General features: G+C 36.7%; 1 protein-coding gene across 3 annotated transcripts in view; it reads left to right on the forward strand.

Annotated features, from left to right (window-relative positions):
• The first annotated feature begins 1,579 nt into the window (after positions 1-1,579).
• The window catches only part of LOC137399306 (serine-rich adhesin for platelets-like), a 28,214-nt gene continuing 14,279 nt past the window's right edge, over positions 1,580-15,514 (forward strand). Inside the window, exons 1-6 of one of the 3 annotated variants that reach the window (XM_068085359.1) lie at positions 1,580-1,621; positions 9,109-9,195; positions 10,851-11,085; positions 11,604-11,830; positions 13,434-13,995; positions 15,123-15,274. In XM_068085359.1, coding sequence (XP_067941460.1) covers positions 10,852-11,085; positions 11,604-11,830; positions 13,434-13,995; positions 15,123-15,274 — 1,175 coding nt within the window. In that variant the 5' untranslated portion in view covers positions 1,580-1,621; positions 9,109-9,195; position 10,851. Of the gene's footprint in view, positions 1,622-6,181; positions 6,231-9,108; positions 9,196-10,625; positions 10,653-10,850; positions 11,086-11,603; positions 11,831-13,433; positions 13,996-15,122; positions 15,275-15,514 lie in introns of those variants that run through there. The other 2 variants (XM_068085360.1, XM_068085361.1) reach the window with 2 other exon arrangements.

Below are 15,514 nucleotides of genomic sequence, written 5' to 3' on the forward strand. Positions count from 1 at the left end.
ACGCTGTTAGTTGGGTTTACACCTGCGACATACACTAAACACTGATGTGCAAGTCGGAAAAAGGTAATTTTGTTAAACCTTGCAACTCTATTGATGTTTGGGAATGGCTATTTAACTTAGTCATATACCTGGATATGTTAGATTGGATCTGATTGAATGAGCATGATATAGTTCCTAGCAATATCACTGCAAAACTTTGATTTGTCATATACTTTAAACATATGAACTTTAAATTTGTCTTTTGTCAAGTAAACTATCCACAAAAAATGCGGTAGTATAAGTTACTTTCATAGACATAGACCACTTAGATTGCTCTATAGCTGTCGGGGAGGGGGATGACGTCATGTCGGGGACAAAAGACATGCGTGTGCAGACTTTGTTGCTGTGGATACAAGGTGGATGCACACCAAGATACTTTATCTAAGCCTAGGTCTATGACTGAAATATGTGACAGTTACTTACAATCAAATCTGAAAAATTGCATAGTAAGTTAACGAGCAAATGATCTTTTAGCCAGTATTTGGCTAGATTTTGGCATTGATCAATAGAATAGTCACAAAGAATTGATGCACTGTATAGCTGTTCAAATAGTACTGCTCAAAATGCAAAGAGCTTTTTCAGAGATTTGTCTAGTCTGATGACAATGTATTGAAACGGGACTTCTTCACAAATCGCTGTTCTCTGTCCAGGGCACCACTGATGTTAGTAAACTAGTCTATCATTTAAAATTTGACACGCGGCCAAGTTTACATACCGGCATACACGTGCTTATTATATAAATATATCTACTTGGACATTGATGTTCTTTGTGTAACCCTCTACCAACACACTAGAAGCTCGTAAGTATGTCTTTTTTCCATCTCGAGTGTAACAATGTAGATGCGCACGGGGGTATATTTTTTCCTCTACCAAATTTCACAATGTTCCATTCTCAAAGCTATTTTGTTTCCACTGAGTGTAGCATTTCAAAACGGGTGCAATCATGTCATGGATATTCGCTCGCTATCAACAAGCCGGTCAGCCGTGTGTAATCATCCAAAATTCCGCAATCTCTCCTTACTCAATGTAAACTGACTTAATTGCGAATCAGACGTCGCGAGCATTTCTTTAGTGCTCAATATTTGCGTCAAACATATCGCTTACAAAAATCGATAAGGTATGTTTGATGCATCAATCATTATGTAAGGTGCTTTGTGCTTCTATAGCTGGCCATTATGCTCCTCGTGAGTCAGTGGCCATCGATTGTTCGGGCTCGTTATGCTGACTGTAGTCTCATCGGGTCTGACTCCCTCACACCAAAGGTACTTTACATTGGTACGTAGCCAAGTGCTAATTACGAGACCTCTCTGTCTAATCAGTATTTGGATACGAGCGAGGATTGAAGGCACTTAGCCAGGCAAACTTGTGTTAACAATCATCAAGTGGCACGTAAGTGGCTTGCCTTGTCTATTGTGGCGAGAGGAGCAGAGGAGTTTAGAGATACGAAAAAGAAGGCAAAGTGTCATTTGGCACTGGCTTGAGTACGAGTCGAGGACCCACTTACCGCCTCTCTCACATTAGAGCAATACCATTTTTTGTTCGCCGATTCACCGAGCATATGGATAGCTGCGGGGTTTAGTCGGTGAGTGTTTAAACTACCATCGGATTATTGGCGTGGAATTGTCCGACAGATTTTACATTTATATTTTGATAACGATTATGCATGTATGACTCGCAAATCTTAGCTTTATACATCTTGCATACCCTTCCAAGTTGTTATCTATGAATAGTTATTAGCTGTATGTGCCTAGCGCATCCAAGTTATTTTCTCCGAATCTTCATAAAAATTTGGTGCGATGGTGCTAATGAGAAAGGCATCATGGTCATTGTAGGTCAATGAAGGTCATTATAGGTCAACGAAGGTTAGCTGCACTATATGGTTAGTGTTATGACTCTTCTATAACAAAACTTTGAGATAGAAATGCAGACTAATATTAAGAAAAAAAATCGAACACACTTGAAACTAAAGCTAAATTAGCATTAAGTTCCATTCTGTTACCTGAACCGCAGCATTCGAGTTAAATATATGTCATATATAAGTTGTGAGTGTAACAACGGCACATACTACTGGCAGTATGTAGAAATTGTGCTTGTCAGCAGTGCCTTGCCCTCATCTCTAACAAGATGTGACCTAAGAATGTTAACTACTTTATACCGTATCTTAATAGTTCTTGGATTTGAGCCAAACCTGATTCTAGATTTGCTTCTCTTGATCTGCCCATTAAAATGCTGACGAATACTGATTACTATCGGTTTTAATCTATGTCTGCACAATATTTCGTATGACAAAAAATTGAAAAAATATTTTCAGAGCAGCTAAAAATAGACGATTTAAAAAGTGTTATTTGCATTATATACATTTGAATACACAAAAAAATGACTAACATTAAACTTTGCTGACTATGGAACTATTGCAGCAGCAGTATGCAGTGAAGCTTCAACCTACAATCACTTCAACATAAAATATTTTGACCTTCAAATTCCGCCGTAACAATACACTCATAATATTGTTTATACCGATATACAGTGGCCCGCAATAAACTTACCAATGAAAACATCGTTTAAAATTTAAAATTATTTATATATAATTAAATATATTGAATATGAAAATTAAGATTTACAAAATATTCATGGAAAATTCTAAAAAATCGTAATTATATTGTGGATATATATATATATATATATATATATATATATATATCTGTGCTTGTGATGAGTCTTAGCTTCAGGAGCCTCAGACAACAGAGCGCAATGCTGTAATAATGCGTTGATTAGAGCAATAAAATTTTCAGTCAGACGAGATAGCCAGCTAGATAGCTTTAATGACAGTACTTCCTGTTTGTCATTGACCTGTGTTGCTGCTCCTGCTCAGACCTGCCCAATTGTTTCATGAGGCAATTACTCTTGAATCTAGTTGTCGTCCTTGTAGTCATATTTAAGAAATTCACTGACTTTGCTGCCGTCATATCTCATTGAAGGTGAACTTGAACAAAACTTTGGTATTTTTATCAAAAAGTATCAGTATTTGTCTCTCATTTGTGATTGTTTTTGGTGCTTGAAGTAATCTGACTGCCAGGATGTTGCAAGATTAAAATCAACAAACTTGATCGCAGTTAAAACGCTCGGGTTAGTAATAGTAGATGAGAAATGTCGACTAGCACAAAATCAAACTTTGGTGTGCCATTGATCATGCGCTGCAACGAATGACTTGAATCTAGCACAAATTGTTGGTAGAATAAGTGAATGGTTTATGAGTAGAAATTTTGATTGGTTATTGGTCAATGCAACTTGTGGTTTGTTTTATTTTCATGAGCAATTTTAAACAACAAAACGTTCTAGAAGTTACAGTTAATTACATCAAAACTAGATCTCCCTGTGAGTCGTTAGACAGTTCCTATTAAATTTTAAGCTCGCTGGAAAAGGTTTGGAGTTGAGACAATCAGTAGATGACTTAGATTAGACTGGTATAAGACTATCTATTGTTATACGGTATTCTGATCATTAGAAAGATTAATTTAAAACATACCTTTGTTACTGATTAGTTACTTATGCTACTTTGTGACTAGCCCAGCTGACTTATCAGACATAATGTAGGTTTGTATCAAATAGATGTTAGTTTATATAATAGTCTTATCTGTTTTGAGGTTGAAGTCAAATGTTTATCTCTCTAACTAAATAATGCGCTATTCGCTAGTAACCTGGATGCGAAATTATTTTTTGCTTAGAAGTGTATGCTGTCTCCAGAATATTTTGAGCGTGTATGCAGTGCCACTTTCTGACACATTTCTGCTGCCGAATACTATCTTTATCAGACAGCTGATACTCTTCTACTGAAATTCCGGCACTGATATTTGTCAAAGTTAGATGCTTTTTTCTGTTTTGTTTCTTTATTTAATTTAAAATAAGTTCGTATTTTTCCTAGAAGGCCCCCGCCACTAATACAAAACTCGCACACTCGAAAAATATATGCTCGCCACTTCAATGTGGGCCTCGTTTGCAGGCATTGGGAAGAAGGAATATGCTCGGTGTAAATTATACCCGCCAAACAGTAAGTCACGTCGAAAAATTCGTCGATCTTGACTCTAGAACGGGTACTGTAAGTATTGAGTCCTTCTGCCATGTTAATGAAATGCGGAATAAGCGCCAATGCAGAACTCACCAGACTCGCCATGGTGGACAGTTATTTGTAGAAGTTCAAGTGGCGACAGAGGTTTCGGGATGATAATGAAAGAGAAAAAGTGATTGCAGATATTGCATAATTTTATCCACTCTCGTACTGAAAGTTTTTTACGTATAACTACACAACTTGCGTTGACGTTTAACTGGTAGCATATTTTTTGGTAGTTCTTTCTTCTAAAAAAGATTCATAACATTTTTGCGCTCTTTTTTCTACGATAACAACTACTTCAATTGTGAACATGCGTCATCTGTCAACATGTGTCATCCGTGCTGCTTTCTATGACTGTGTAACCAAGCCATACCAGATATTCCGGCAGCCATCTAAACGGTATCACCATCATAAATTTCCTTTTCTCTCTGTCTTCGACTGTAATCTTATGTGTTGAAATCGCGCAAAATGTTTCTCAACTATTTCAAAACATTAGAAGATGTGGCGCCATATATCTAAAAGTACAGTTTGTTGATGCCACGTGTGGCGTTTCAATTGTATTTAAGAACTAATCAGTTTTAAAACTTCTCTTGTTGACACACTTTACTCAGTAGCCTTTTCTAATTCAGTAGCGTTTTGTTTTGCCACAACCATTAACTAATGATAATATGATAGACCTTAAAGTCAATTATATGTCAACAACCAAGTATTTCATTTAATTTGTTCACAGCTCATAAAACTTAATAGTAAATACTTGAGGTAATACGCATAGCACCAAAATAAAAGTATTGTAAAAATTACAAAAAAAGACTAAATGTACATAACTAAATAATATATAAACAAATAAAGTAGGTGTTGATAAAGTTATGTTTTTATTTTTATTTTGTCTTGAAGATAAAGACTGGTGATGTGAGCGATGATTTAACCAGTCAGCGCAATGCAATACAATTAGCAAGGCAATGCAATTAGCAATGCAAGATATGAAAGGCTGGAAATATGGAAATAGTCTAACCTAAACCACATGAACTATAAAGTAACCTGGCTTATTTAACTTTTCAGATTTTACATTTTGTTATTGTTGATGTCCGCATTACCTACTTTCGCTCGTTACAAAATCACCCGTTAGCACAACACTTTCTCTCCTTTTCCACAAGAAATACTAGTCGGCTTTGGGAATTAAAAATAAGTTTTTGCTTTCATTTGAAGGACTGCTTTGCCTTTTTGTCACTACCACTGCTGCTGCTCATGCTAGTATTGCCATGATTTTAAAACTTAAAAGTAGGTAAGAAACACTGTTTGATATTATATCGTATTATATATTACATATTGTCTAACAAGTACTATAGAACCAAACTGCGTGAAGAAACCTACATACATACGTGTACATTCTGAATTGCAAGAATGCAGTCTTGACAAAATGTGGAAGTCATATGTTGGAAATCACCTTGTTCATGTATGTTAATACAAATATTTGCTCCAATTGTATGTCCGTATGTCAAACAATTCACACGTCGTTGTCATTGCATGCGAGATCTGGCTGCATAAGGAAAGAGATGAGAAAGAAATAACGTTTTTGTATGTTTTATTAGCAACATTCCCAGCACCTGGATGTGCTACACTTTCTATGTCAAAACATGCTAGCAGTTTATCCGCAACTGTGTCAATAATTGTATTATTTGTATATTGTAATACAATAACTCTACATATGCTATTAATCATTGGAGGAGGGCCCAGCTGTCCGCTGCTCAGGAATGCTAATCAATGTAACACAAGGAAAACTTAAGCATGCTGTTCTCATTTCTGTATATATTCTGATTAAATTTTTTTCTTAAATTTTTGCAGCAATATTTTTTGTGTTTTAATTATTTAAATTAGTTGCTGCTATATTTCAAATCAATATTTTAAAAATCTTCAGATTTCAATGAAACATTTTTCCTTCTGTAGGCATTGCATTATCAGCGCAATAGATATATCATGGTATCACTAGAAAAGCTATAGTGCAGCCGTAAAAGCTATCATTTAGCAGACGTTAACAAAGGCTTGTCGGTGCAAAAATCTCACAGAAACATTCCTAAGCGTAGCAGTAAGTAAAAGTTAGTTTACAAGCTGTTGAAATCAGTCTCTTCCTTTTTGATACTAACAAGTTTGATATCCAGTAGTTATGTGAAGATTACTAGAGTAATATCTATGACATTGTTTGTTATACTTGCAACACGGAGTTATGCTTTTCTGCATTTACTGTATTTCATTTTCAGAAGTCTATATACTTATAGAATTTGATGATTAACTCTCCGCTAATTGTTTAGCTTTTTAAATATCTCTTAGCTGTGTCAGTTTATGCATAGCGACAGAGAATCTCCTAGCGCATGCACTCTCATTGTGTTGACAAAGTGATTGAGGAAGTTGGATGCTTCACAGTTGGGAAATCCTGACAAGTACAGATAAGAGAGTTAGTAATAGTACGTTGAGGTATTTCATTTGAGGTGTTATCTAATCGCTAGGTTGAGAGACCCAATACAGCTGATATAAATGGAGTGCCTCCACAGTTACATTAGTTTAAAGTTTATTAGACAATGAACAAATAGTCTTTTCATGAGATATGTTCAGGGTACTAAGGAACCATTCTTCTCTGTTGAGTTATCATAAGTTTTCACCAAACCATCGCTCGCCTCTTCTTGCCAGTTTAGCATTGTCCTACAAGTTAAACGCACTCCTTGAGGAGGTCATGAAATGCGATGTAGAGAGTAGATTGATGGAATGGAGATTCCATAAATAAATGATTTGTCAGCAATCTCGGTTGGAATGAGCCAACGGCTGCTGACATTGTTCAAGACTAATAGGTTCACAGACATGCACATTTCACTTGTGGCATTTTGTTGAGAGACAATAGGGCCGGTGTTTAGGCTTGGACAGTCAGTGGGTACGTTGAATTGTTCTAAGCTCGCACCGCTTGTCTTCTGTGTTAGCTATTACAATAGCGTCTGCGCTTGCCACTAGATTGCACCTTTACTAAAATAATTCCCATCCATTACTTTACATTGTTTGCTTCTTTGATATCTGAGGATAACCTTGGATTGCGCATTTTTTAGCGGGTCAGACTGTTAAATCCATTAGCCATTCTAGAAAGGATTTATCTTCTTTCTTTTTTTGTTTTCCATTAGTAATCCTTTTCATCAAGACTTGTTAGGTGTGTGTTGCATAAACTTGTTATTCACTGTTTCCTTGCTTCCAGTGGGTTCGGAGTTGCTTCCACTCCAAATCACAGAAATGGTACAACGCGAGTGCATTCGACGACATTACGCTTCGCTAAATTTGTGTGAAGGCAATCGCTGTGAGAAAGTGAGTCGATTTTAGCGAGTTTTGTTTTGAGGAATACATTAAAAATCTCGGAAAGATCTATATAGCGCTACTCTGAATCGTTAAAGCGGTAGGATGGGAATTCTTCAGCAGCGGGTAACTCCGAACCCATTCTAAGCCTGAAAACGCGGTGAAAGTACATGTATGTCCTAGTTTTGGGCTACTCTATGTCATACATGATATCAGACTGCCAAAAGGTTACATGCTGCCATCCTATTAGTAAAAACAGCGTACTTTTGCTCATGCATTTTATCGTAGACTTCACTCTCCAAATCTGACAGAGCTTGGAAACGAACAGCTACACTTTTTTTTATTATACCGAGTTGCTCGCTCAAGCACATGTTTCTCTCTGATTGGTCAGTTTAATTAGGTCACTCGCACAGTCAACTTGTCTGTTTTTTCAAATGATATTATTACTATCGATACCAAAAAGTTATGCTTACAAACGTGCATAGCACTTAGCTTAACTTCTGGAATACAGACACTAACCGCCTCTTCTGCAGCCTCTTTGCCAGGGCGCATAAACTACTGAAATTGTACCTAGGTGACCCCAGTTTTACAACGCTTGACTCCCAAGAGGGCTTTCAAACTAGCATCCTGTAGAGTTCACAATCAGACCTTCAAATAGAGTAGACGAGATTATATCTTGTAGTGTTTAGGATGCTTACCATTTCCGAAATCAATAATAGACACGAACATTAGTTTATCAATCAATGCTCGCTGTCAGTCAGCTAATAATAAAGCTATACACACAATTTCAATTGTGCTTTTGCTGTGAATGTGAAACTTTTGCGACATTTTTTTTAGTGTGATTTAATGAATTGGCACCGTGGTGCATACCTAGAATTCCCTGAATAAATCTGACACAGTCGATTAAGTCTCAGTCCTTAACAACTGATGACAGAGACTGTAGTCTCTGGACTTTGAGTAGTTCAATGAGTCATTACGAATTTCACGGTGTCATTTTTTTAAAATTTGATTCTCGTTATTTTGAACTCTGATAACTGCATAAAAAGCATTTTCAATGGTTTCCATATATCATTTTACAATCTGTTCTCTGTTAGCAATTAGAAGCTGCCCAAGATAGGTTTCTATTGCTTTTATAGAATGCTGTTGACGTTGTCATGTATCTCTAACATGATGACACGTCTTTAACAAACAGAGACACCCAATTTTTGTCAAAAACCAGAGACTCCTTTATATTTGTCCCTGAGACTTCAGCCAGTGACCTTGCATGAAAACTAAAGGCTGTTTTCAGACCTTAGCATTAATGTCAAATTTTAGGTTAAATGCCAATGACACTTTCTAAAATGGAAGATTTGGCTGTTTTTGTATTTGCTCTGTACTTAAATACTGGGACAACAAAGTCAAACGCCAAATGTCTTGGCTGGTTAAACTTTGGCCATCTCAAAAACATTGGTTTGATTTAGTTTCAACACTACTTTGTTTTATCTGTCCCTAATCATGCCAAATTTATAAAAAATATCCTACATTTTTTATTATAGATTTGTAGTTCCCCGCTTTGCACTAGCTGACAAAAAGTTTTTAGATATTACTCTCTGCTGACTTCATGCAGACTATCGTTGAATCTTCTTCTGTTTTAGTTCAAGCCAACTCATCATGATTAGACTTGAAAGCAGAAAAGTGCACACCTGCTGCCACCTGTCAGATAGATTATATTGATCAGTCAGGTAAGAGCAGTAATGATTACGCAATGTTTAGTAAAGCTAACCTTTGCACTAAATGTGGTCTCATTAATGATGTGATGGAAGTTGAAAAAGGATTTATCACACCTTGTTATTGCACTGATTATATCAAGGAATTGTCTCCTTTATTCTGACTGATCCAAGACCTCAAGATAATTGTGCTTTTATAAAGATCGCTGCGTTTTGAATCAGATTTAAAGATTTTTTTAGTGTTCGGAGTGTCACAACAAGGAAGTAATAAAACCAATGAAGAAAAACAGAAATATGATACGCTAATAATATTTGTCTGTAATGTAGTTCTTGTATGAATTAGTTGATTGTCAGTGTTGTGGTGAAAAAGGTCAAACACAGTTTGCCATGGAAGGACTATGGAAAGTTGGTTGTTTACCACTAATATAAGGTTGACCTTTGTGTTTACTCTGCGTTCATTTATATGACTGAATGAAATGTTTTTTGGAGTCAATGAACCATAGATGGTGAACCGTGAGTCTGGAGATGAAAGGGCGTGAAAGACCGTGGCTCTCAAAACTTGAAATAAAAATATTTACTAGAAACTTGAATTTTAGGTTTTTAAAGTAGTTGTCCTTGTGTCGGTTTCATATATAGATGAACTTAATTGAACTCTTTCTACCGGATCACATGTTTGTACTAGTCATTACAAATCAAATAAAAATTGTTAATCACAAATCCGTGCATGACTATTTTTTCCAGCGTGCCAACAAAAATTCTAATGACTCAAAACAACTCCTATTTATATCAGATTTCTTTTTTGTAAAAAGCAAAAAAGTAACGCTTCAACATTTTTTATAAGGTTTGATCAAACGATACCGTGATTCGCTCCAAGCTTTCTGAATAACTCCACATTTAACTTTTGACCATTTTCAAACAAATTTGAGTGATATTGGGAACTAAGCTCAAACACGCATAAAACTCGGCTTGCTGCCATTTCGCGTCTCTCTGTCTCATTAACAAACAAACAAACAATACTGTAGATGACTCATTTGCTAGATAAGCTCATCGGCTATTGAGCCGCTCTTTGCACTTGTGAACAAGTGCTCATTATCAATCGTACACTTTTGGCACTTAAGAGCGGGTGCTTGATACTAATCTCATGTTCATAGCACTTGACACTGTATCATTTAGGACAGAGGGTCGTGGGACCAACAGCTAATTAGTTGATAATGTCAGATAAAATAAACAAGTGTTGTCAGCTATAGTGCGGGGCTTGCTTCATCTCTGAATGCCCCAGCTCTTCCGTCGCTTCAGCATTTAAAATTATTAAAAACTAGTAGCTGGTAGACCCGTGCTCCATGAGAGATCGTCATGTGTAATAACTATGTACACAATTATTCTTTGATGAGCAAGGAGGGTAAGGTAGCACAGATGGTAGCGCGCTTTGCATGAATCTCAAATCAAGTATCTGAGTTTAATTCCTCTGCGAGGTAATCTTTTCCCTAATGCTCTTAGCATGGCTTTGAACGAACAGACAGACGGACTGACATGGCTCTTATTATAGCAGAGATTTTTTTATGTTTTCTTAAACAATTCGAAGTCGTTTCACTTCCGTAGTAACGCTAGCTTAGCGTGCAGTAAAAATCTGAAAGGTTTTATGTATTGCCAAGTTTTTATGTTTTTTTTAGAATGTCTTCTCAATGTCCAGTCCTGCATCCAGTTACAGACAAGACTAGCTTGTTAGGAAAGGGCAGTAGACCGACCAACCTGTATTTGGTAACCACCACTGGAGGAGGAGATAAGTCTAGCTTTGTGAGTGGTGGGAGCAGACCAACAGCTCCTATAAAGACAGCAATAATTCGACCCACTAACTACTACGACGGATTGAGAAGGACCAGCATTGGAGCCTCTCCTGATAGCAAGGTTAGTATAACCTCTAATCCTCAAAGTTCTCTCCTGCAAGTCAGTATATGCCCAAGGACTCTGTAGCAACATGAAACCATTAAGAGTTTTCAATTTGATAGACCTAAGGCAATGCAGAGCGGAACATAGGACACTCAGTCTACATGTTATAAGGCAGTCTCACCTTAACTTTTATTTATATACTTGCCTTACCAGCTATTCTGTCAACTGTTGACAGATTGTTGACAGGTTAATTGTATTAGCTCTTACCTCAACTTTTATTTATTATGTGTCTGCCTTACTAGTCATTCTGTCAACTGCTGACAGGTTGTTGACAGGTTATTTGTATCAGCTCTTGCCTTGTAGGCTAATACTTTCACTTTAAACTTTTGATTTTCATTGTTTGTCTGTTTTTTTAATTAAATTTGAACTCGAATTTTAAAATGTTGCTTCAAATAAAATAATTTAGCTTATAAAGTCTCTACACTCCATATAATCAACGTAGTTGTAAGATACCAGCCACTGCTGTATTTTCTTAGCAGAACCAGCAGAATTCCACAGTAGTGCTCTCACCAAACGACCATTCCCCTGAAGCCTGCAAGGCAGGAATGTGTCCACTGACCCCTGAGGCAGAGAGTGACCCCCTCTCTGATAGCGGGGCCGTTATGTATGGAACTAATGCTACACGAAGAAGAAAGTCCAAGGTAGAAGCTTGGATAGAAAGCTCTTCTTCTGCTCAATCTGACGAATCTCTTAGTGAAAACAGGTATGTGATTGGCTGATCCGATGAATCCCTTAGTGAGAACAGGTATGTGATTGGCTGACCTGATGAATCTCTCAGTGAGAACAGGTATGGGATTGGCTGTTTTATCAAGTGAAGATTTTAGATACTTAAATATAACCATTGAAAAGTTGGTAGCTTTCAAATGAAAGAATAGAAGCATATTGAGAGAAGATAAAAGTGTACCCTGGTAAATCTAAGATGAAATGTTTTAGTAGTTGGTTAGGATTGACTGTTTTCCATGTTAAATACTATAGCGCAAACTTCTTTTCTAGTATATAAAATCTTTAATTTTGATGGGGCACCTGCTTTCGCCCTTCGTATCATATATTCTATTCATGCGGAGTAAAACATGTTTACTATGTTCATCTCTTTAAGAATGCAGTAGTACCGAAGAAATTTGTTTAACAGTCGAACTTCTGCCCTTAGAGTACAATGCTATAATAATATAATAACAACGCTAATAAAAATAATGCTGTCTAATGGAGCTGTCTAATTGTGGAGTCAGCGCAGTGGCTATAGCCCTAGAATACCATTAGTTGCACATCATGTGAAGGTAAGCGAGTCTTTATAATATAAACCTAAAGGTCTGTGGTAGGATTGGAGCCTACATGTTTGCAGATAAATAATGTAATTGTTTCATTTCAATGACCTCCAATTTATTATTATTCACAAGTTTTAACTATTGTATATATTTACCTTTTATTATAGTATTAATACTTTTATCTCATCATGTAATTCTTTTCCTGCATCAGACACAATTTTTGATGATTTTAAAGCTTTTATTGTATACATTTGAAAGATTTCATTCTTGATGTTATTTTTTTAAGCATTGCAAATAAACTGTTATTACTATTTAAGATTTTTGAACTTAGAACTTAAAGTTTAGAACTTTAGTAAATTTTAGTAACTTTATATATGAGTTCTTTTTGAGTTTTACTTTTTTTATGGAACAATAGCTACTTGAATGACTTTCGAAATGATGAAAAAAATGATAATGAGAAGCCGTTGCGACTTCATCAGCAAATTTAGAAGTCACTCGCTTTAGTAGAGTGGAAGCTTCATTTAAGGAAGTTTGCTTTCGCAGACGATTGCCATTTTCTCCCTCTGCATTCAGGCTCATTGAAGCTTTGAGACAAAGGTTCCCTTACACAACATACTAATGAGCAAAGATAATTAATAATTCCTTTACCACTAAACCCAATATTGGGGCAGGAGTTCTAATTAGGCTGTAGTGAGAGTAGGACTTCTGCTCCAGCAATAGGGCATAATTGGCTTAATATATCTTGTATTGTCATAATAGCAATAATTATACCATACTAACTAGTGATATAGCTGACACATCATCAGCGCGTTATGAAGAAGAATGTCGGTGAATATAGGTAATTATGACAGCAGCGCTTGACAACTTTCTTTTTGTGCTCAAAAATTATTTAGTAAAGTATTATTTTGCATGAATTTCTATTTAGACGTTGTATAGGCTAGCAAAATAAATAATACTATATATAATGTTGTGTTGAAAACTGTTATTGTATTAGTGAGTGTGGCTTACCAATTATCGGCAGCTTCTTGATAGATCGTGTTACAGGGCATTGTCAATACCACTCCGTAGCAAACGAAGACCTGCAATGCACATAGCCTCAAGTTCTTCTACATTAAGCGGAGAAGAAGTAGATTTATCTTTTGAGAACCTGTGCCAGGAGTTACTAGCTCTATCCGCTAGCTGCAGCACTCTTGAACGAATGATTCACAACACAAGCCATGAGATAGAGAGCACTCTTGACAGACGTCGTCAGGTGTCAGAGAACTGCAGGCAACAGGCAGTGCCAGTGATCAGTGATTTGCTATCACCCGCTTCGACTAGTCACGAGTCTACGACTCCTTCCTCTAGTGGCACAAGTCTTTTTATAGAAGAGCCTGGCGATAAACCTGAGAATGCCCCGTTACTCGCCCGCGCAAATACGGAACCGCTGTTAGGTTCAACAGCTTTATCACTACCTTTGAAGAAAATGGAGGCGCTTACTGTAGACGTAGGCAGAATGCCTGAACAGCATCAGAGAGTTACAGGAGTTCCGATAGAAGGGAGTCTTGTCACCATCTCCAGCCCCGTGCGGGAAGGGGTGGCTTTCTACGAGCATCATCACACCTCCGTAAGTATCAGCAGTTAGTTTCACTCAATTCTAGCTGGTAAAGAATGGTACTTAGGGAAGGTTGAAATGCCTTGAATACTATGTGTCTCATGACAACAACATGACCTCTGTCGGAGCAAACCAAGCTTTTTAGGATTGTAAACAAGCCTTGAGTGTTGTGAAAATGTCGCTCAAGGGCATTTGTTGATTGGACCGTTATTCTGCATCTCCAAACCACCTCAGAGAGTTGTTTGGAATTGTTGCAAGCTATAAGCAAATCATCAGATCTTGAGCAAGATAATTGTCGCATCAAATAGCTACACAGGATAAGTGGCTTTGTTTTGCGTGCTTTTCAACTTAGCTTTCTTGTTTGATTTTTGCACTTAGTATCTTGCGTTTCAGGTTTGTTTTTAAAAGGGGAAAATGTTTCTAAGAATTTAGTATTAGCCGTAAATATTACTATGATTAATTGTACCAGATAATTACAATGTTATAAAAACTGGCATACGTCTCTCAGAAAGTGGTGAAGTATTTAAAAAAACAATGATATTCGTAGAGTTTATATTTTTACTATGCTCTGACAAATGAAACAAAGTTAAGTTCGATGTAGTTTTACTTTTCAATGCCCAAACTATCATTTGTGTTAATAATATGACCTCTACTCTATAATTATTATTAGTATCATTTTAGGTTATACTATCTCAATATTTGCAATTTACAACTTGTCTGTCTGTTACAGTTAAAATAGATGCTAGCCACAAATGGGCCATGATATGCATAATGCAGTAAACCAATATTAATCTAAAACTTATCTTTAGGAGTTAAATACATGTTTCAGTAGAATACAGCCTTATCATACACAGATATGTAGTGCACTTGAGATGGCAACTTCCTTATGCTGTAACCAATATTATATGAAGTTGTCCTTCCTTCAGGCATCAAGTAAGCCAAGAGCTAGCTGCTTATTAATTATGATTATCGTTTAACGAAGCGTAATTGCATATACAATTTGGCATTTCTATTTCATTGTTTTATCAGAATCACTCGCAATGTAAAGGGGAGACTTGCAGCCGACTGAATATTCCCTTCCTATTCAGGCAATCGTGGCTGACGCATAAAATCGAGCAAGCGTGTTTGTACTGTTGCAGCAGAGAAAGTTGGACAGCTCTGTCATGAAAACGAGCTATTCGCAGAATAGTGGAGATCCAAGCAAACTGGACCACGTGGCGGTTGCCATAACCACCCAACCAGCTCATAGTATATCAACTAGAACTCAGTGTACTGCGCAACTAATTCTCAGGTAAGATATAGGCAATCGATTATGGCAGTGGTGGGCAGGTATCACTTCATGTCAACTGTACAAAAGGTGTTTCGTTAGTAATTTTAACAAGCCTGCCCTTTTGGTGGAATATTGCTTTAGGTAAGTATGTGACAACCTCAAGGATATTGTTGTAGGTAAGTACGTGACAACCCGAGGTAAGATGGTCAACACTTCTGTATAGAAAACGTAACGAAGTCAAACAATGTCCTTGTCAACATT

The sequence above is a fragment of the Watersipora subatra genome, chromosome 7 (assembly GCF_963576615.1).
Source record: "Watersipora subatra chromosome 7, tzWatSuba1.1, whole genome shotgun sequence".
In the NCBI taxonomy this organism is placed as follows: Eukaryota; Metazoa; Bryozoa; class Gymnolaemata; order Cheilostomatida; family Watersiporidae; genus Watersipora; species Watersipora subatra.